Source organism: Maniola hyperantus, chromosome 8 (assembly GCF_902806685.2).
Source record: "Maniola hyperantus chromosome 8, iAphHyp1.2, whole genome shotgun sequence".
NCBI lineage: Eukaryota > Metazoa > Arthropoda > Insecta > Lepidoptera > Nymphalidae > Maniola > Maniola hyperantus.
This window is the reverse complement of record NC_048543.1, coordinates 15,011,035-15,032,998: the sequence shown is the minus strand read 5'-3', so window position 1 is coordinate 15,032,998 and position 21,964 is coordinate 15,011,035. Positions and strand designations below refer to the sequence as shown.

General features: G+C 35.8%; 1 protein-coding gene across 1 annotated transcript in view; it reads left to right on the top strand.

Annotated features, from left to right (window-relative positions):
- Positions 1-21,964, top strand: part of LOC117984340 (protein peste-like) — a 76,551-nt gene that overhangs the window by 31,539 nt on the left and 23,048 nt on the right. The window contains exons 2-4 of the mRNA XM_034970965.2: positions 16,379-16,526; positions 17,999-18,137; positions 21,644-21,801. Of these exons, the coding sequence (XP_034826856.1) occupies positions 16,407-16,526; positions 17,999-18,137; positions 21,644-21,801 (417 nt within the window). The 5' untranslated portion in view covers positions 16,379-16,406. The remainder of the gene's footprint in view (positions 1-16,378; positions 16,527-17,998; positions 18,138-21,643; positions 21,802-21,964) is intronic.

The window sequence follows — 21,964 nt, the reverse complement described above, 5'->3', positions numbered from 1 at the left end:
CTGACTGTAGATGTGTAGACAAACTTGAGCTTTAAAACAAGTCATTTAAGATCCAGTTTACTATAACGGGGAAGTGTTTCGACTCTCAAATTCTAGCAACGTTTGGTGGGATTAAAATCTTGTACTACGGGTAGGTACTGTACGTGTTTAGTCGGGCTAACGTCGACTAAACTCGCCGGCAAAGCCGTGCCGCCAAGCGATTTAGCGTTCCGGTACGATGCCGTGTAGAAACCAAAGGTGTATGGGTTTAATAAAAACTGCCATACTCCTTCCAGGTTAGCCCGCTCCCACCTTAGACTGCATCGTCACTTACCATCAGGTGAGATTGCAGTCAAGGGCTAACTTGTATCTTAATAAAAAAATAAAAAAATAAAAAAAAAACACGTGAGTAAAGCCGGGACAGATATTATTTAGAATGGAAATCACTCACAGTAGTTTGAACGCTCGTACACATTCATTACACGTAGACATAGAATTCCTAGACAGTTCTCAAGTAGTCAGGAACACGAGCGACCTTGCCTCTCGAAGGATATCATTGTACTTGAAACATGATTCCTCGGATAATAATTCTTGAGTCTTGATTAACTTGAGCTAATCTTATCAGTAATTTGCATACAACCATTTTATTTTTCTGGTTAAAAAATCTACTTTATCTATTTTGTGGTAGGTACCTACAATGTTTTTCATAAATTATACATAAAATGACAAAATAAATGGGGTACCTAACTAAGTAAATAGTATATACAGGGTGTAATCAGGACGGTAGCAAAAACGAAGACAGGTGATAGTACTGAAAGAAAGAAAGAAAGAAAGACGTTTATTTATGCAATTGTGCCACACATTACAACTTAAAGCTAAGAGCTGGTTATTCCGGCGCTTCTTCCACCTGAGAACAAGCAAAAGAAGCGCCTGAACAAACTGTCATATTGTGTGGCACAACCCGAAAAAAGGGTCACAGCTCAGCATTATGCTGTATGCCTTGTTGCACAAGAACATACAGCGCTGATTTGCAGCTGGTACCCTGGATACTGATGATTACTGATATGATATCACAAAAACCCCAATACAAAACGCGAAAAAAATACTTACTTTTTACAAAAAAATTACTTTGTAAAAGTTCACGATAATATCTTGTCTGTTTGACGAGGTCAACGAACACTGCGGAAGTAGTCCACTCGGAGCCAACGCCGCGTCGTATGGGGAGGGGGGGGCGTTGACCTGAGTTTTGCACAGAATACATTGCGAGTTTAAAAAATCTTTTTATATTGTTATTGGTATTGGATTGTGTTTAGGTAGTAGGTATAACAAAGTGCTTTTGAATAGACAAGATGCAAGCTGGCTTATATGAAATTGAAATGAATACTTTATTATGGTAGGTTTTACTTATAGATCATAATCATCATAATAAGGATCTATAATTTCCATATTACTTATCACTTATCAGGAAGGTTTCAGAGAAAGATTTTAATAATCACCAACTATAGCTGAAGCCCACGATTTAATCAACGTGGATTTAGGTTTTTAAAATCCTGTTGGAATTTCTGAAAATTTGTATTATAGAGAGGAACTATTAAAAAATCTCAAGTATCTTATAGAATCAGCGGTTTCTGATGTGCGTAGATAATGAATAACGGATAATTCAGAGCTTCAATAGCTCAACGGTTAAGGAGAGGATTAAATTCTGAAAGATCGGCGGTTCAAATCCCACCCGTTGCACTATTGTCGTACCTACTTCTAGCACAAGCTATACGCTTAGTTGGAGAGGAAAGGGGAATATTAGTTATGACTAACATAAAAAGAAATGAAATTGGTTTTACCATCTAAAAATAAAATTTTAAACTGTCAAACTGCGTCTGTCCTTTTCATATTACATTAGTAAGAAGAGTATGCGAATACTCTAAAATTAGGTTGTGCTCAGAATCAGTACCAATATGTTAGTAGGTTTTTCTTTTCATACATGAGGAAATTCGCACAATCTTTCCTTGGCTTTCCACTATCTGATTGCCCTTTTAATTAGACCTTCGCACTATCAGAAAACTACTTGAAGAGTAAGGCTTTGTCCAGATCGGGAGGATTCGCGCGAACTCATAGTCGCGCTGGCGAGGTAAAATCATATATCAAAATCAAAATTATTTATTTCATGTACGACAATTACTAGTGTCTCTTATGCTACGTCTGTGACTCTGCCGCCGATTCGGTATGGAGATTCTACTGAGAAGAGCCATCAAGAAACTCAGCAGTTGCTCTTTTCAAATCATAAAAAGTTACAATACGTTACAAATTACAATAAAACTACACCATCTTGTGGGCATCTGAAAGCTCAGCTGGTTGCTTCCACACAACTTTACCACTAAGAATAATTAATCTATACCTATATACATTTTTTTTAAATTTATTATTAACATACAAGAGAAAATTAGACATAATAGGTAGCACGCATTGTAAAAACCACAGAGGTTTGACTCTCAATGCGTAAAAATTAATATGATATATAAAAAGAAAAGACTGAGTGATCTATCAACGTACAGCTCAAACTACTGGACGGATCGGGCTGAAATTTGACATGCAGATAGCTATTATGAGTTATGACGTAAGCAAAGCATCCGCTAAGAAAGGATTTTTGAAAATTTTACCCCTAAGAGGGTAAAATAGGGGTTTGAAATTTGTGTAGTCTAACTGGACGAAGTAGCTGGAATAAGTTAGTAAATAATAAATGATTCATCAACGACCATCGACGTTAACTGATAAACTTACACAGCTGGACATAGCTAGGTTTAAATAGGGACTTCTAGACGCCGGGGTCTCACCGCTTGGATCCAGCGGCTCTCTATGATTAATTTCATGTCGCCTGTCCCCCTAATGGTAAGTCTGTGAAAGCTGCGTTTCCCGGTGTAGCGTCGCTATTAATTTGCTACTTTGTCCGACCACTACATTGCCACGTCAGCTTCCAAACCAATCCGTTGGGCTACGTTGGTTACTCTGCTGCTTCTTCGTATACTTATCCTCGTTAATAGTTTGATGACGTAGAGAAACTACGTGCATAGCACACGCACGACAGACGGAAACATTTGAGTGCGGAAGCCCAGAGCGAAAAAGAATAAGACTGCTTCTTCTTCTTTAATAATTTGATGACGTAGAGAAAATGCGTGCATAGCACACGCACGACAGACGGAAACATTTAAGTGCGGAAGCCCAGAACGAAGAAGAAGAAGAAGAGTGCTTCTTCTTCAAAGCCACCTCCCGGAAAGTAACACTGAGCTTTGAGCAATGATGCCCATGTTACTGACCGAATGATGATCTCGAAACGCAGTAGAAAAAGACCAGGAGACAAAAAGAGTAGAAGAAGAGCAAAAGACGAATGGAGTAAAAGAAGAGCTGTGTCTTTTTTATTGATTTTGAAATGCATTTTTTATTGATTTTGAAATGTCTTTTTTATTGAGTTTGGTTCAAAAGTATTTCCACAAAAATACGCGCGTGTTTCTCGCACGTTCTAGTCGCAAAGTTCGCGCATAAACGCGCGATTGGATTCGCCCAGTCTGGACATAGCCTTAATGATGCTCGATACATTCACGTTTCCGATAACAGAGTTCACTGACCCCTAGTTATAATATACACATTATACAACGGTTATCAGTTAGTAGGTTATAGTTCAAATGGTGGATCCGACCCACTTCTGATGTACGGTTCAAATTATTTATTATATTGATTTATAGTGCATGCCGTCAGTGGTGGTTTAATCATTAATTAGGGCGGAGGGGGCAGTCTGCCCTGGCCTTAAGGGGAACCTTGACACCTTGAGAAGTGACAGACACACTTTCCCAATTATAATATTACTTAGTATGCATTTAATTGGGTCTTATCTCAATCTTATCAACTATTTGTGCACTGATTCCGTGTTATAATTTATAATAACATAAGGTCAGTAAAAAACATTGCACGACAAGTTGTTATTTATATGACGTACCTACTGCAGACTAATTGCAGAGTTTTACTGATTGCGTAAAACTGATAAAATATTATGACAGAAGTAGAACATGATTATATATTATCTACTTTTAATGTCACGCAACAGCATCGTCAGCTTGGGGAGCCAGCCAGGTAACCTCTCAGTGCGCCTGGGTGCTGCTGGTCCCTTATGGATGTATCGGGCATCCGAGGGCAAGAGCAGTATTCGGGCCGGTGCACCCCGGTAACATGGCTAACAATTTCTCTTCGGGGATATTGTTGGCCATGGCTAATGGCAGGGGGGAGGTTTCTCCGCATGTCCCTCTGACTAGCAGAGGGCACAGTGGACGAAGCGGAGGATGGGACGCGGGCGACGTGCGCGGAGTCTGCAGTTGTCGCCCGTTGGGTCCCCGGGTCGGTAGACGCACGTGTGAGATTTATATAAAAAGAAGAGAAGTTAAGACAGTGGGCTTTAATAGTGATGATAAATTAAATCCAATGATTACTAATGAAAGTTATCATTTATCAATTATTTGTCAGGTAAGGCCAAATACTAAGTAATTAAAAATCAAGCAAAGCATCTGCTGTATTATTTCAAAGTAAGAATCCTAATTATCTAAACAGGCTTCTATAATAATTAGAAGCTAACAACCTAGTGTTTACTTTTATCTCAATGTATAAATAAATAGCACAAGAGGGTAGGTGATAAATACAGAAGTAAAACCAACCAAGTCGAATAATAACTGAATTGTATTTGTTCAGCATTGGTCTATTTATATTAAAATGAATCTACCACCCATTTCGCTAAGGTGTTTAGTCATGGAGAAGAAAGGGCAAAGAAACTCCATAACACACATCTTTTAAAACATTAGAACGTTGAGCAAAGTAGTAGGTACATATTTGGTACACAGTTACAACAGGTAACCTATAAAAGGCAAATGATTACATTACATTATAATTATAATACAATATAAGAATACTTAACATCAGTAAGGTCCGCTGTGTTTGCTCTGGGCTGTCGATACAAGACTGTCCCCTCTCTGTCGAGGTAGGGTACTTTTATAACACTGCCATCGCAAACCAGGCGGATGTCGACTATCACATGATCTTAAATTAATCATTATTTATTTTAGGTTTGTTGACAAAAGGTATGTTGACACACCCAATTTACAATAATAAAATCAGTGACATTGATGGTGTACGTATTAATAATTTACAATAATAATAAGCGACTTAAATTGTCAGTTTACACAACATTATTATTTCACATAATAGCCAACTGTATGTTGACAATGGCTTAGTATAATGTCACTCTTAGTACATTGACAGTATTTAATTTACAATGAATAATTAGTTACCAGTATTGACAATTCACATAATATTATTTATCGTATTGTCACATTCCTAGATATTAAATTGGACAACAATTAAGAATATAAAACACTATTAAATCATAATCCTTCGGGCTGGGTAACATTGACGTTGATATCCTGTCGCGGGATAACGATTCTGTTTAAATTATTACTACAAATATTTATTGTAGACTCCAAGTTTATGATTGGGTCAATTTTAGCATAATAATTTGGATATATTTTTATCCTGATATGACACGGCCATACTGACAAGTACTTCGCTCCCGAAGTACATAGGAAAATACGAAGAAAGAAAAGATAAGGCCAACAAATGATTACTTAGTACTAGCAATGATTAGCGCCAGGCAGACCTAACTAACTTTGTCCAATTGGGAATCTTTACATTTGTCTCACATGGGAATCTTAACATTTGTCTCGTATGGGAATTTTAGCATTTGTCTCATATGGGCATCTTATCGATATCCCTTACGGGAACTTTAGGATTTGTCTCATATGGGCATCTTATCGATATCCCTTACGGGAATTTTAGCATTTGTCTCATATTTGCATCTTATCGATATCCCTTACGGGAATTTTAGCATTTGTCTCATATGGGCATCTTATCGATATCCCTTACGGGAATTATAGCATTGTCTCATATGGGCATCTTATCGATATCCCTTACGGGAATTATAGCATTGTCTCATATGGGCATCTTATCGATATCCCTTACGGGAATTTTAGCATTTGTCTCATATGGGCATCTTATCGATATCCCTTACGGGAATTATAGCATTGTCTCATATGGGCATCTTATCGATATCCCTTACGGGAATTTTAGTATGTGTCTCATACGGGAATCTAAACATACACTTCATACTTCAAACTTCATAGCCGAAAAAAAATATAGATATTTTTTTGTTGCTCTCTGACTAAGCTCACAAGGATAGCAATGTGGATTATTAGTTACACATAATATAGCTGTTAAGTAGTGGATTAATAATAGTCGTTGTAAATTTTTTTTTTTTTTTTGTAAATTTTAAGTATAAGATAGATTAGAGTACACTGCCGCATTAGGACTCCCCTGTAAGGACAGTGCACATTATGATATAATAATAAATAATAATAATAACATTTATCTTATGGGGATTTGTCCCGTATGAGAATCTCAACATTTGACCCATATGAGAATCTTAACATTTGACCCATATGAGAATCTTAACATTTGACCCATATGAGAATCTTAACATTTGACCCATATGAGAATCTTAACATTTGACCCATATAAAAATCTTAACATTTGACCCATATGAGAATCTTAACATTTGACCCATATAAAATTTTTAACATTTGACCCATATGAGAATCTTAACATTTGACCCATATGAGAATCTTAATATTTGACCCATATGAGAATCTTAATATTTGACCCATATGAGAATCTTAACATTTTGTCCCATACGAGAATCTTAGAATTTGTGCCATTAACATTTGGGAGTCTTAAGATTTTGTTTCCATTGAGGAGAGAAGTTTTTTTTTTTTTTTTTTTTTCTTTCTTTTTTTTTTCTCTTTCTTTTTTTTTTCTCTTTTTCCTTCCCTCTCCTCTGTTCTCCTGTCATTTAGCATTAGTATGTTTTATTACTATTCGGCCATCTTGATAAGTACTTCGTTCCCGAAGTACATAGGAAAATAGAAAACTGCAGCCCGTGAAATTAAATCAACTACGGCAACAAAAGTACCGACACAAAAAAAAATTATAAGATTGTGCTATTTGCAAAACAAAATTCAATGATTCAATGTCAATGTTACTGTCATAAAAACTAGGATAGCTAGACGTCAGACCGACATTAGAGTAAAATAGAACAAGTTTTCTTTGTTGTTTTAAAACAATGTATCACAACATTAATATGTTTACACTAGTATGTTTTAAAACATTTTTTTTTTTTAATGTATGAACAAATATGATATATATTTGTGATGTATATTTGATGTAGTGTATGTACATCAAACCAACTCAAAACAAAATAAATTAATAACACGTTGTAACGTAGGTATTTCTAAAATATAATGTTGGACATTTTATTATTTCTAGTAGGATGATAAATTAAAAAAATAGGAACCCTATTCACTTTTTTTTTGTTAAAATAATAATCAAAAATAATCTGGTTCGACCTAACCTCAAAATATTTATGATATGTGGGAACAATAAGGATATTTTATTATAAGGAAAAGAAAATCCTTTTGAAATAAGATATCTCGACAAAAGAGGATTAGAAAAATAAACTATATTTAAGATAAAATAATTCTTTGGCGAAGTCGAAATAATATTACAGAGTTAAGAATTAATGAAAATGGATCTAAATAAGGCTTTTTTTTGTTTGACCATTAAGTGGAAAGAGTTAAGAATAAAATTAATGTAAGAAATCTCAAAGCTAGTTGTATTATTATTTTAATGTGGAAACAATTTGGTAACATTAAATCTTAAATAAAAAAAAAAAATTAAATGTTCTAATAACGTCACTGAGTAGAGAGAAAAAAAACTTGAGTAGGCAATCTGCTTTGAGTTGTTTTAAGAAAAGGAAAATAATTGAATTATTTTAAAAAGGAAAATAAATAAATATAGTTTATGTTTAAGGTGACGCAGGACGCTCGACCGAAATTGGCAGCGCACGTGGGTAACGTGTTTGCTTTTCACTTGACATTGTATGAGAAAGTTGAGAGGCACGATGATTATCACTGAAATCAAACGCGCGAAAAAGGTTTAGGAAAAGTATTTTTGAGAAAAAACTACTGAATTTATGTTTGCAAAGTAAAGTTATTTCAACTAATGAATAAATAAACTACGTCTAATGATAAATTGTTTTACAATTTTCATATCCCTAATCTTATTTATTTACGCCCAAAGTTGTCATAAATTTAGTGTTAAAATAGGAATCTTTTGAGGCTCGTAACTTTTAAATCAATATTTTTTTCAATGTTTTAGATATCATTGAACCTAGATAACGACGAGATAAATCAATATAATTCTTAGTTTTGTGCGTACAATATCGAATATTGTTGTATTTTCCCTCCTACGTTTGTATGGAGAAAGCACCGAACTGAGTCCCCTTAAGTTACATAAATCAGAATAAGGTAATTTCTCCAAATTTTGAGCTCTAAGTACGATGCAATTTTTCAAAAGCAAACTTACTGATTTGTTTTTGTCTCTCAACAAGTTCAAAGTTTTCATAAAACGTAAACTAATTATAAAAATCCTATTACTATGTAAAGGCTTATTTAAATGATAAGCAAGCTTGGGAATGAGTTGTTTAACGGCTTTGTGATAGTTCTAGTAAGTTTCAATAATTTTGTAAAGTGGTGATAATAAAAAGAATACTCGGTTGAGTTTGTTGTGGGCTCTTCTCAGACCTAGGCGCGTTCGGAACCCGCTTTAGTTTTAAGTTTGCGCAATAATTATCACCACTGTATCCTACAAATCCAACATCTAACCATCAAAAAGAGCAATTTATTACCAATTTTGAATAAATCATTTGACTTTGACTTTGATGTTATTCTTTGTTGTGGTACATCATAATTTTCTAAATGATTTAACATTGTTTGTATACTTTATCAAAAACCGCTCGGTCAATCTGACGCCCAACTGGGCTTATTCTCATCTACATGCAGCACATAAATACACTTCACCTAACTTTCACAATTGGAGCGACGTTCCAACCAGCGGTGCCACATGAGCACCAAGAGCCGATGACAAAAGCGTTGTCCCTCGCTTTGGGATCATCGGACACAAACACCAAGTGCCGCCGACGATAGGCGGCAGCCAGTCGCTTCGAGGAGAAGCCGCATCCACGATTGCTGAAAGCATTTGAAAAGTATTAGTATTAGGACAAGAAAAGATTTATCGTATCCCACTTCTGATGTGAGATTTATATAAAAAGAAGAGAAGTTAAGACAGTGGGCTTTAATAGTGATGATAAATTAAATCCAATGATTACTAATGAAAGTTATCATTTATCAATTATTTGTCAGGTAAGGCCAAATACTAAGTAATTAAAAATCAAGCAAAGCATCTGCTGTATTATTTCAAAGTAAGAATCCTAATTATCTAAACAGGCTTCTAATAATTAGAAGCTAACAACCTAGTGTTTACTTTTATCTCAATGTATAAATAAATAGCACAAGAGGGTAGGTGATAAATACAGAAGTAAAACCAACCAAGTCGAATAATAACTGAATTGTATTTGTTCAGCATTGGTCTATTTATATTAAAATGAATCTACCACCCATTTCGCTAAGGTGTTTAGTCATGGAGAAGAAAGGGCAAAGAAACTCCATAACACACATCTTTTAAAACATTAGAACGTTGAGCAAAGTAGTAGGTACATATTTGGTACACAGTTACAACAGGTAACCTATAAAAGGCAAATGATTACATTACATTATAATTATAATACAATATAAGAATACTTAACATCAGTAAGGTCCGCTGTGTTTGCTCTGGGCTGTCGATACAAGACTGTCCCCTCTCTGTCGAGGTAGGGTACTTTTATAACACTGCCATCGCAAACCAGGCGGATGTCGACTATCACATGATCTTAAATTAATCATTATTTATTTTAGGTTTGTTGACAAAAGGTATGTTGACACACCCAATTTACAATAATAAAATCAGTGACATTGATGGTGTACGTATTAATAATTTACAATAATAATAAGCGACTTAAATTGTCAGTTTACACAACATTATTATTTCACATAATAGCCAACTGTATGTTGACAATGGCTTAGTATAATGTCACTCTTAGTACATTGACAGTATTTAATTTACAATGAATAATTAGTTACCAGTATTGACAATTCACATAATATTATTTATCGTATTGTCACATTCCTAGATATTAAATTGGACAACAATTAAGAATATAAAACACTATTAAATCATAATCCTTCGGGCTGGGTAACATTGACGTTGATATCCTGTCGCGGGATAACGATTCTGTTTAAATTATTACTACAAATATTTATTGTAGACTCCAAGTTTATGATTGGGTCAATTTTAGCATAATAATTTGGATATATTTTTATCCTGATATGACACACGCACTTCGTCGGTGCGCCTCGGACGTGCGGTGTGGGGACCTCGTGAGCGTGGTCCCCGGTGGAGGGTCCGCGTCGGCAGATGTCGCTGGCTGGGTCGCGGTGGTTTGCTTCGGCGTTCCCGTGACCCAGTCACCAGGCGACGCGCAGGAGCGCCGCCGGTGGGTTTTAGTGGGTATTCCGGTCGCCTCTCTGCTGGCGAGTCCCACATACCTTCCCTACAGTTGGTTGGCTGGCTGGTTAGCGCAGTTAAACGCATTTCCCAGCGTTAAAAAAAAAGCATCGTCAGCTTTCTATTCAGGGGATCCGAGGTTTGGTCCCGGGCTCTCACGAATTTTCGGAGTTATGTGCGTTCACGACATAAATCGGCGTTTCCTAAGAGTACCTACGCACATGCAAACTGAGGAACCAACTTCCATCGGCGGTGTTCCCACTAGATTACAACATGGGGTTATTCAAGGGGCGGACCAACAAATTCCTAAAAGGCCGGCAACGCATCGACGGTTCCTCTGGTGCTGCAAATGTTCATGGGCGGCGGTAATCACTTAACATCAGGTGCCCGCCTGCTCGTTTGCTCGCTATCTCTATTAAAAAACCTACCAGTTTCCTAATATGATTCTTACTACGATTCTTCCTCGATTTTGTGTAGGTATCAAATTGGGTACCTACAAAGTACTTAAATCAACTTAAAATCAAATCAAAAAAATTAGCAGTTAATACACCGACAAAAGCTGATTATGACTTTATTTAGAACTAGCTTATATTTCACCTCCTTAGGGGTTGAATTTTCAAAAATTCTTTCTTAGCGGATGCCTACGTCATAATAGCTATTTGCATGCCAAATTTCAGCATGATCCGTCCAGTAGTTTAAGCTGCGTGTTGATAGATCAGTCATTCAGTCAATCCTTTTATATATTTAAGACTAGCGAACCGCCCGTGCTTCTTCCGTATTTTTTTGAAAATAAAACAGCCTAAGTTACTCAGGAATAATAATTATAGCTTTCTATTGGTGAAAGAATTTTCAAAATCGGTTAAGTACTTAGTTCCAGAGATTACCCCCTACAAACAAACTTACAAACTTTACCTCTTTATAATATTAGTACCTATAGACTACATACCTACCTATTATATTTTAAAGAAGAGATCTTTAAAGAAGAGAGCAAGGCTTTAGCAGTAACATGTGGTGTTCCACAAGGTTCTATTTTAGGCCCGTTACTTTTTTTGGTCTACATTAACAACATCCAAGAATTAGGATTGCATGGTCATTTAACTCTCTATGCAGACGATACCTGTTTGTTCTATTTTGGGCCATCTATTGGAACTCTTATTAGTCAAGCTCAAGAAGATTTAAACACTTTGTCTGCATGGTTCAAATATAATCTACTAACGATAAATATTTCAAAAACATCCTACATAATCTTTAAAGCTAAAAACAAATTAATTCAATCGTATCAACCTCTTACAATTGACAATACTCCGTTACATCAAAAACACAACGAAAAATACCTTGGATTAAGATTAGATAATTATTTAAACTGGAATACTCAAATTGAACATCTTAGAAGCAAATTGGCAGCAATGACTGGGTCCATCAGAAATCTAGCACGAACTATACCACGTGAGCTTCGTTACACTATCTATAATACACTAATTAAGCCTCACTTAATGTACTTGATTGAAGTCTGGGGAAGTGCTGCCAAGACAAGATTAGCTCATCTACAAACTGCTCAAAATAAAATAATAAAAATTCTTTTCACATATCCCTTTCGAACACATACTAAAAAACTTTACATCGACACCAAAATTATGAACATTCATCAGTTATATATATACAACACATGTATTTTTGTTAGGAAAACTATAAATAAAACAATCCACACAAATATCACATTTACAAAAATTAAAACTAAAACTCGTCGAGCCAGTTACCTTATCCTACCCAAAACTAGAACAAATTATGGCAGAAAAACCCTTACCTATGAAGGAGCTAAACTTTATAACCAAATACCTGCACACATAAAAAATGTACACTCATTCAATGCATTTAAAACTGAATTAGCTGCTCACATTATGAGTAATGCGAATCACTTCGACAAATGCATTGAATGAGTACCTAAATGGCGAATATTTGTAAACTTTATTCTTAGAATTAAGTTCTCATGTAAGTGACTTTGTCTTTATGAGAATAAACTTCTTTAAACCTAAACCTAGATCTATAAAAACATCCTTATTTTTTTTAGAACTAAGTAGGTACTTATTGTTATGATGATATGGTAAAATATCTAGGTAAAAAAATATGAGTTTAACAATTTTTTTGTAATGGTTGATTATATATATAATAATAATGTTATGATGATGTAATTAAAATACCTAGGTACTTAACAAATAACATAAACATTTTTTTATGGTTGTTATGAATTAGGTGGATGAATCGTAAGATCTGTGTTCTTTTTGTTAAAAATTTTTACAAAAAAAAATAAAAACCGACTTCGTATCACAAACACTAAAAATTGAAAAATAATTTAATTTATTACCGAATATATTATGTATACAAGAGTTAATATAGTTCCATAATAATACTTTTTGGTGCCGGTGCCAATTAGCTTTAGCTGCGCGAATCGTCTAGACTTCATATTTTTATGAGACTCCACAATGGCACCTCATTGGCACCGACCCCAAAAAATATTATTATGGAACTATATTAACTCTTGTATACATAATATATTCGGTAATAAATTAAATTATTTTTCAATTTTTAGTGTTTGTGTATCGAAGTCGGTTTTTATTTTTTTTGTAAAAAAATTTTATTTCACAATTTTTAGTGGTCCCATGGAATTATGCTATGACTGGTTAAAAATCTACTGTTTACTAAGCTATTACACTGTTCGCGAGCAATTTACTCTTATCCGTTGAGGAGTTCCAGTATCTATCTTCGAAGATGTTCATCAGATCTTCACCAAATTTAAATGGGACCAACTTTGAAGTATACCCTTTTAAACAAAAAAAGAATTTTCAAAATCGGTCCAGGCGTCGAGTAATCGGGGAACATACATAAAAAATAAAAAAAAATAAAAAAAAAAGATTCCGACGAATTGAGAACCTCCTCCTTTTTTTGAAGTCGGTTAAAAATGATTAGAAAAAAGAAATACCTAGTACCTATTTTAATGTAAATAACAGGTAGGTATTTACCACGATTAATTTGAAGTTTTATCTGTCATAATTTCAACCCAAACGGTATTTCGGTTACAAACTTACAAAAGAAAAAATACGAAAAAGACGCAGATAGGTACATATTTCAGGATTTTTGAAAATTCTACCCCCAATCCGATTTTCTAAATTCCACCCGAGCGAAGCCGGGGCGGGTCAGCTAGTTTAAAATACGATTTTAAGTAACATTACATTACATTATTATGTCGTTGGAAATATCAAAAACAGGAAATCTGTTTCCTATATTAAATTTATTACTAAAATAGTAAATACCTAAATGTCTAAGTATTTATTTAAATTGCGCATTTGGAAGGACACCTCCAAAATTGCAATGTGCCATTTAAAATGAAAAGGCCCGCATATAAATAGGTTTTGATAGTAAGGCGTGCAAAATTTTGAAATACACGATTGTAGTACGGAACCTTCGGCACATGCCCTCGGTGCGCGAGTCGAACTCGCACTTGGGTTGGTTCTATTATTATCCATAACGCAGAATGTATATAATAGTTCCATACTCCATACTTTATATTATAATTGCGAAAGTGTGTCTGTCTGTCCGTCTGTATGTCTGTCTGTCTGTCTGATAGCCTTTCACGACCCATCCGTTCAACCGATTTTAACGAAATTTGGTACAGCGATAGATTGCATCCCGGGGAAGGACATAGGCTACTTGTTATCTCGAGAAATCAAAGAGTTCCCATGGGATTTTTGAAAACCTAAATCCACGCAAACGAAATCGTGGGCATCTAGTTACTTATAATCCATACTAATATTATAAATGCGAAAATGTGTCTGTCTGTCCGTCTGTCTGCCTGTCTGTCTGTCTGCTAGCCTTTCACGACCCATCCATTCAACAGATTTTAACGAAATTTGGTACCTAAACCTAAAAATCTAAATCCACGCGGACGAAGTCGCGGGCATCCTATATTACAATTTATATGCCAGGTACCTACTACCTACTCATCGGGCTAGGTAATTAGAATTACTTTTAGCTTATGCTCGCGACTTCGTCCGCGTGGAATACACAAATTTCAAACCCCTATTTCACCCCCTTAGGAGTTGAATTTTCAAAAATCCTTTCTTAGCGTATGCCTACCTGCCTTTCAGCCCGATCCGTCCATTAGTTTGAGCTGAGCGTTGATAGATCAGTCAGTCAGTCAGTCACCTTTTCCTTTTATATATTTAGATAACGTGGCATTATACATAATATTGTAGTGTCTCCAGGGCGCTATTGTTGTAGCATGGCCATCCAATTCCTTAGAGTATGGCGTGGTAAGGTCGCAAAGAATAGATCGCTTTAGTTAGCACAATTTATACCTAGTATAGTAGTATTTACAGTGATATATATGCATAGTATAATATACCTATATACTTACGTACTGGATTACAAGTGCCTACCAAACATTCGCGTGGTTAAAGGGACACAGTTCGGTGCTTTTTCATACAAACGTAGGAGGGAAATTACAACAATATTCGATATTGTACGCACAAAACTAAGAATTATATCGATTTATCTCGTCATTATCTAAGTTTATTGATATATAAAACATTGAAAAAAATATTGATTTAAAAGCTACGAGGCTCAAAAGATTCCGATTTTAACACTAAATTAATGACAACTTTGGGCGTAAATAAATAAGATTAGGGATATGAAAATTCTAAAACAATTTATCATTAGACGTAGTTTATTTATTCATTAGTTGAAATAACTTCACTTTGCAAACATACATTCAGCAGTTTTCTCTCAAAAATACTTTTCCTAAACCCTTTTCGCGCGCTTGATTTCGGTGAAAATCATCGTGCCTCTCAACTTTCTCATACAATGTCAAGTGAAAAGCAAACATGTTACCCACGTGCGCTGCCAATTTCTGTTGAGCGTCCTGCGTCACCCTTAAAAAATCGGTCAAGTGCGAATTGGACTCGCACAAGAAGGTTTCCGTACCATCGTACAAGAAATAACTAACACTTTTTAATTTTTTTTTCAATTTTCATCGCGGAAATATTTTTTTTACTATATTTTGTTGTTCTATTAAAAGATCTGCCGAACAAATAAAGAAATTGTTTGAGTGTTGACATTTTAGCTCTGTTTTTAGTTTTTAGCAATTTTTTTTTTAAATTTTATTGCATTTTTATCTTATTATTTTATTTTATTAATATTATTGAAGCGGCAATAGAAATACACATTCTGTGAAAATTTCAGGTCTCTACCTATTATCACAGAAGATATAATAGTACTAACGCTATTATGGTTTACGAGATACATCCCGCTGACAGACAGACGGACGAACGGACGGAATGACGGACAGCGGTGTCTTAGTAATATATAAATATATAATAATAGCGGGTCCCGTTGGCATCCTTTGCGCACGGAAGCCTAAAAAGCAGAAATCGCAAAGATTCATGTCAAGGAAACAAATAAAGTGGCATTATGTCACAGTGTTGCTCAATGATAATATTTTACCCGTTCAGTCACACTTGTGACTCAAGAGGAATTTTTTCACCATCGTGTCACAGTATTGCTCACGGGAGAGAGACTCAGCGGAAACAACTTAACACTAGAAAGAAGCTGAAAAAATAATCTTATTTCAATTATTCAATCTAGCAGATTATGGTTATCAGCCCGCGCGTTTTGCGAATTCTTTGTTTTCATGAGCGATTCTATAAACATATTTTTTCGATGAGATCTTCCACACTGCTGTGTTGGCGGCTGCCAGTGAGCACAGTTGCGCTCTGCTAAAACTCCATCTTCCAGTGAATAAATGTATTGTCGTTGTCACCAGGTCGGCCGATATCGGGCTCGGGTGCAGCATGCGCGGCCGCGCGCTGCTGTGGCGGCGGCTGGCAGTGGGCGCAACCGCGCTCTTCGCCGCCGCAGCACTCGCGGCCGCGCTCTGCTGGAACTCCATCTTCGAGTCAGCTCTCAACTCGGTAAGTCAACTAAATTGACAAGGAACAACAAGCATAATGTCGTTATCATCTCAATCCATTGCCGACCACTACTGAGAGGGATGTAGACCGCAGGCCACGATGCTGGCCAAGGGCAGATTGGCAGACTTCACACACCTTTGAGAACATTATGGAAAACTCTCAAGCATAGGGTTTCCTTGCGATGTTTTTATCCACAGCTAAAGCAAGTGATATTTTGTCACTGCGCATGCAAATTTCGCTGTGTGGAAAATCACAACTTTTCAGACTATTTTAAGTAGAAACCAATTTCCTAAAAAATGTCTTCTGAAGATTTTCATGTCAATCTGAGCCCGTGTAACTTTAAAACTACATATTTTACAGAATAATTTTAAATTCATATCAAAAATTGCGGAGCCGGCAGGATTCGAACCTACGTCTTCTGGGTTCGAGCCCGCGGCGCCTTGACCACTCAGTATTGAAGCGACTGTGCCATCTAGTAGCGACACTTTTAATGTTTTTAAAATTATTTAGAAATTTTCGTTATTTTCGTAGAAGTGTAGGTGAAAACACTATCATAAAAATTATAAAAATACATTTTACAGAAATGTGGAAAAATAACAGACTAGACAGATATTTGTTTCTAAATTCTAAAAGTTTCTTTCTTTGTATGAAAAAGCGTTGGAAATTGCGCTAGGTTCGCTTCTCTTAGAGGGTCCAAAGTCACAATTATCTATGGAACCTTCACGTGTAAATCCTCGATGTAACATTGATTGTGATTTAGATCAATAACTATTGAAGGGATAAATTAAGCGATCGATCTCTTAATACGCGGGTCAATTAATAGACCTTGATGCAATTGCCACCCAATTTTATTGCTTCGTACATCATGCTGGATAACGTCATTCATTAGTTCGTGAAAACGACCTCTATAAATAGTATTACGCACTAGACGGGACATTCTTAACATTTTAGGGGCCAAATGGCAAAAAACGGAACCCTTAAAGATTCGTCATGTCTGTCTGTCTGTCTGTCCGTCCGTATGTCACAGCCACTTTTTCCGGAAACTATAAGAACTATACTGTTGAAACTTGGTAACTAGATGTATTCGATTTTCACACAAAAATAGGAAAAAAAAATTGTTCCCCATACTTAGAACTGAAACTCAAAATTTTTTTTTTCATCAATCCCATACGTGCGGGGTCTATGGATAGGTCTTTAAAAATGATATTGAGGTTTCTACTATCATTTTTTTCTAAACTGAATAGTTTGCGCCAGAGACACTTCCAAAGTGGTAAAGTGTGACTCGTTAGGAAGTGGCACCTCTTCGCTTTTGCCCCCATCAAGTCACACTGTTAATAGTTGCAAATTGCAATTTTTTTATTCATTAGCATTCCCAACAAGTCACACTGTGACTGTGGGTGTGACTGGATGGGGATGAAAATTCGATGGATTCTCAACGAGCAGCTTTAAAATATTATCTTCGTTGGTTCCAGCAAATAACGCTCTCTCCACACTCCCGCGCCTACAAGGACTGGGTGGCGCCCTCTGTGCCGCTGCTGTTTGAGGTGTACCTCTTCAACTGGACCAACTCGGAGCGGTTTCCCGAAGAGATCCCCAACTTACAGCAGCTTGGTAAGTAGTTTGTGTGCTCGAAATCACTGTAAACAAAAAATAATTCAAAGAAACTAGCTGCCCTGTCGAACTTCGTGCCGCCTAACAGTCGATTCTTTTTCAGGCAATTTTCTCTCCGTAAGAACCATCCTCGTACTTCAAGGAATATCATAAAAAAAGAATTAACGAAATCGGTTCAGCTGTCCTCGAGATTCGCGATCAGCAACACATTTAGCGATTCATTTTTAGGGATTCATTTATAGATTCGTCATGTCTGTCTGTCTGTCTGTCCGTCTGTCTGTCCGTCCGTATGTCCGATTATTACCGAAAATTGGTTTGAACGAGATCTAGAAAGTAGTTTTTTATTTATCGTGCAAAATGTCGATAAAATACGATTGTACTACGGAACCCTCAGTGCGCGAGTCTGATTCGCACTTGGCCCGTTTTTATATACATATAGAGATGACATTGAACATGCTTTAAAAATAACGACAATCTCTAGTGATTCCAGCATAATTCGATTGTCAACACTGAATGATAGCCGCCGAGCTCATTTGACATTTACTTTTAATCCATTGAAGGTTTTCTACGAAAATTGTTTTGAGTGGTGAACCAACCAATGTCAAAGAGCTCGGTGGCTATCATTCAGTGTTAGACACTGAGTAGTGTTTATGTACTCTTTGAACACTGAGTTAGCCGGGTAGGCCACCCACGTCATAAAGTAACCTTTTGATTTAACTAAGTTGCATTTTGTCGTTGGGTGTTCGAGTAAAGATATCGTGGCAATTGAACTACATTTATTACTAAAGATAATAGTAATTAGTATTTTTAATTAATAAATGCCCTTTCCATTGTTATTGTTATTTTTTTCCAGTGTAAAAATAGTTGATCTTGATGTTAAGTTTATAGTATTTAAATGAGTGAATATAAATTCAAATTGAAGTTTTCAAAAATATTGTCGAAGAACTTTTCAACTTGATTTCTAGTTAGGTGAAGGCACCTTTCTACTATCCCAAGATCTGCACCCGTACGTAGTCGAAATTCCACAGATACGTATGAAGCAATTTGCCTCCTCATTTCTAATTCGAACCGCCAAGATTTGGAACACCCTTCCAGCATCAGTTTTCCCACCGATTTACAATATGGGTACCTTCAAGTCATGAGTGAATAGCTGGCATCTTCTAGTCAAGCGCGCTCCATCTTGGGCTACATCATCACTTGCCACCAGGTCTGATTGCAGCCAAGCGCTAGTCTATAAATTTAAAAAAAAAATCCGTAACAACCCTGATTGTAACCAACCGAGGAATTTCAAGTACCTACTTATCAGGTTGGGCAATGAAATCATAAAGTAAAGTACCACACATATCGGCCTCACATAATATCATAACCCAACCTAAAAGAGCCAAAAGTCACCTTGTTATTCAACTAAGTTGCATTTCTCGCTGGGAGTTCTTATTTAATCAATATTATTTATTTATTTATTAAGAATTGGCAATTAATTAAAGTACCATACTAAAGATAACAGTAATTACTAAGTATTTTTAATTAATAAATGTTTCCATTGTCATTTAGATCAGTGCACTGTTTATTGGAATAAGAGTAGGCAATTAGCTAGTAGGTAGTAATCTGTTTTATACACGCTGAAAATTGAAATGGTTTTCCCCCTGAAGCGAAATGATTTTGTCATGGTATTACAATCGATTTATAAAATATAAAAGTCATAAATGGCTACAATCGAGAAAAACAAAACTCGAATGAGACCTCGAATACCGCGTGCGTGCTGGCTAGTTTATGCCTTATCACCAATCACAACGCGCGAGAACTTATTTTGCTTCAAACTTTTTCACCTATACTATTCACGTTATGTCTAGTGAATCACTATTGTTTCTCACACTTTCGAGTTGATGATTTTTTTAAATTATTTCAAAACGAATTTTGTTTTATTTTTTAAGTTTAACTCGGCTCGGGCTCGAAGAAATAATTTGAGAGAAAGGGGAACAACGTCGTCCTAAGGGCACTTACTTATCAACCAATCAAATCAAGGGGACTTATATATCAACGCAAAGCCTAAACCGCTAACTGTAAATTCAAGTAGTCGGATAAGTACCTTTTCGTTGTTTAATCTTGCAATATGGCGCGCAAAACTATTGTTAATTTTTTATATTTTAACAATAATAACTTAATAATAATTATAGCGCGATTCATTTTCAATCTTTTTTATACTTATCTTCTAAAATTTTCTTTTAAATTCTTCATAGGATTTTTAAGCCATTTAAAATTCCTAGAGGCATCTCTGAAAGATTATTTAGGCAACCTATTATAAAACATAGACAAATTAGGTATAATAAAATATGAATTGCTGATTTTATAGTCTAGAAATGGGAATGACCTGTATAATTTTTGTTTCTAGATTGTTTTAGGTATAATTATTATGACAGTCAAATCTTTTCTTTACTAAATTTATTGATCATGTTCATAACATTATTAAAATTAATTACATGTATTTACGTCTTTTAAATGCACATAATTAGTTATTATTTATCATAATAATATTATTAATTTAAATGCGAGTCCGATTCGCACTTGGCCCGTTTTTTTTGTAATATAAGTAGGTATAATTATATTTTAAATTACAATACAAACGTAAACGCAGCGGGTATTATATATTCGATATATATTCTAATAATTAATAAGCATTATAAAATGCGTTAAAGTGTTAAGCATCTTAGAAATAGCTTGTTGCAGATGTAATAGATTATAGAATATAGTGTACTTTTTGTCCGTTTGTCTGCTTGCTGGGTTTTCACGGCCCAATTTTGACGTTTGGTATAAAGATAGCTTTCAGAGTTCCCACGGGATTTTTAAAAACCTAAATCCACGTGGACGAACTTAAGTTATAAAAGTACACCCGTCTCCGAGAGGCCAGTTAGCTCTATGCCAAATAGATGAAAACAAAAATCCCGTGGGAACTGTTTGAGCTTTTGGCACCAAATGTTGCCTATGTTCATCCTCGGGATACAAGCTATCTCGTACCAAATTTTGTCGGACAAAAATAATGTTTTTCTCAGTCAAACCATTTATTGAATCTTTATCTTAAATTCTGCATTTTTTATTTATGGATTAAATCAATAACTACGTTGATTTTATAGTTCTTGTGAAAAGCTAGAAAACAGTCAGGTACACACTTGAAAGATGAAAGAGTGGTTTCTTGGCAAAATATGATCAGGATCCGAAGGATTAGGTACTCGATGAGTAGAAAAAAAATCAAAATAGCGGAATTTATTTTTCCATAGAAAATGTATGGCGAAATATTAAGCATAGCAGAGAGCTGGGGAAAAATTCAAAATGGCGATTATAAATCTCGAGAGCTGCTTTAGCAGCTCAAGCACCGATCAAAATACTAGTTTTTGAATATATAACCTAAAGTATGGATATGAATAGTACGAATAGTATGGATTGATTAACCATAGACTAAAATACATGTTTCGTCCTCAGGTCCAAGACTAAAATACATGTTTCGTCCTCAGGTCCATACCGTTTCAAGGAACGTCGAAAGCACGTGAACGTGACGTTCCACCCCGCGAACGGCTCGGTGTCGTACCGCACGCAACGTAGCTGGTACTTCGACGAGACCAGCAATGGCACGCTGCAGGACAATATCACTACACTCGATATTATTGTTGCTGTGAGTATAGCACGAGCGAAGCGAGCTGCAAGTTGTGTCATTCTATCCCACGAACGGCTCGGTGTCGTACCGCACGCAACGTAGCTGGTAGGTACTTAGACGAGACCAGCAATGGCACCCTGTAGGATAATATCACTACACTCGATAATATTGTTGCTGTGAG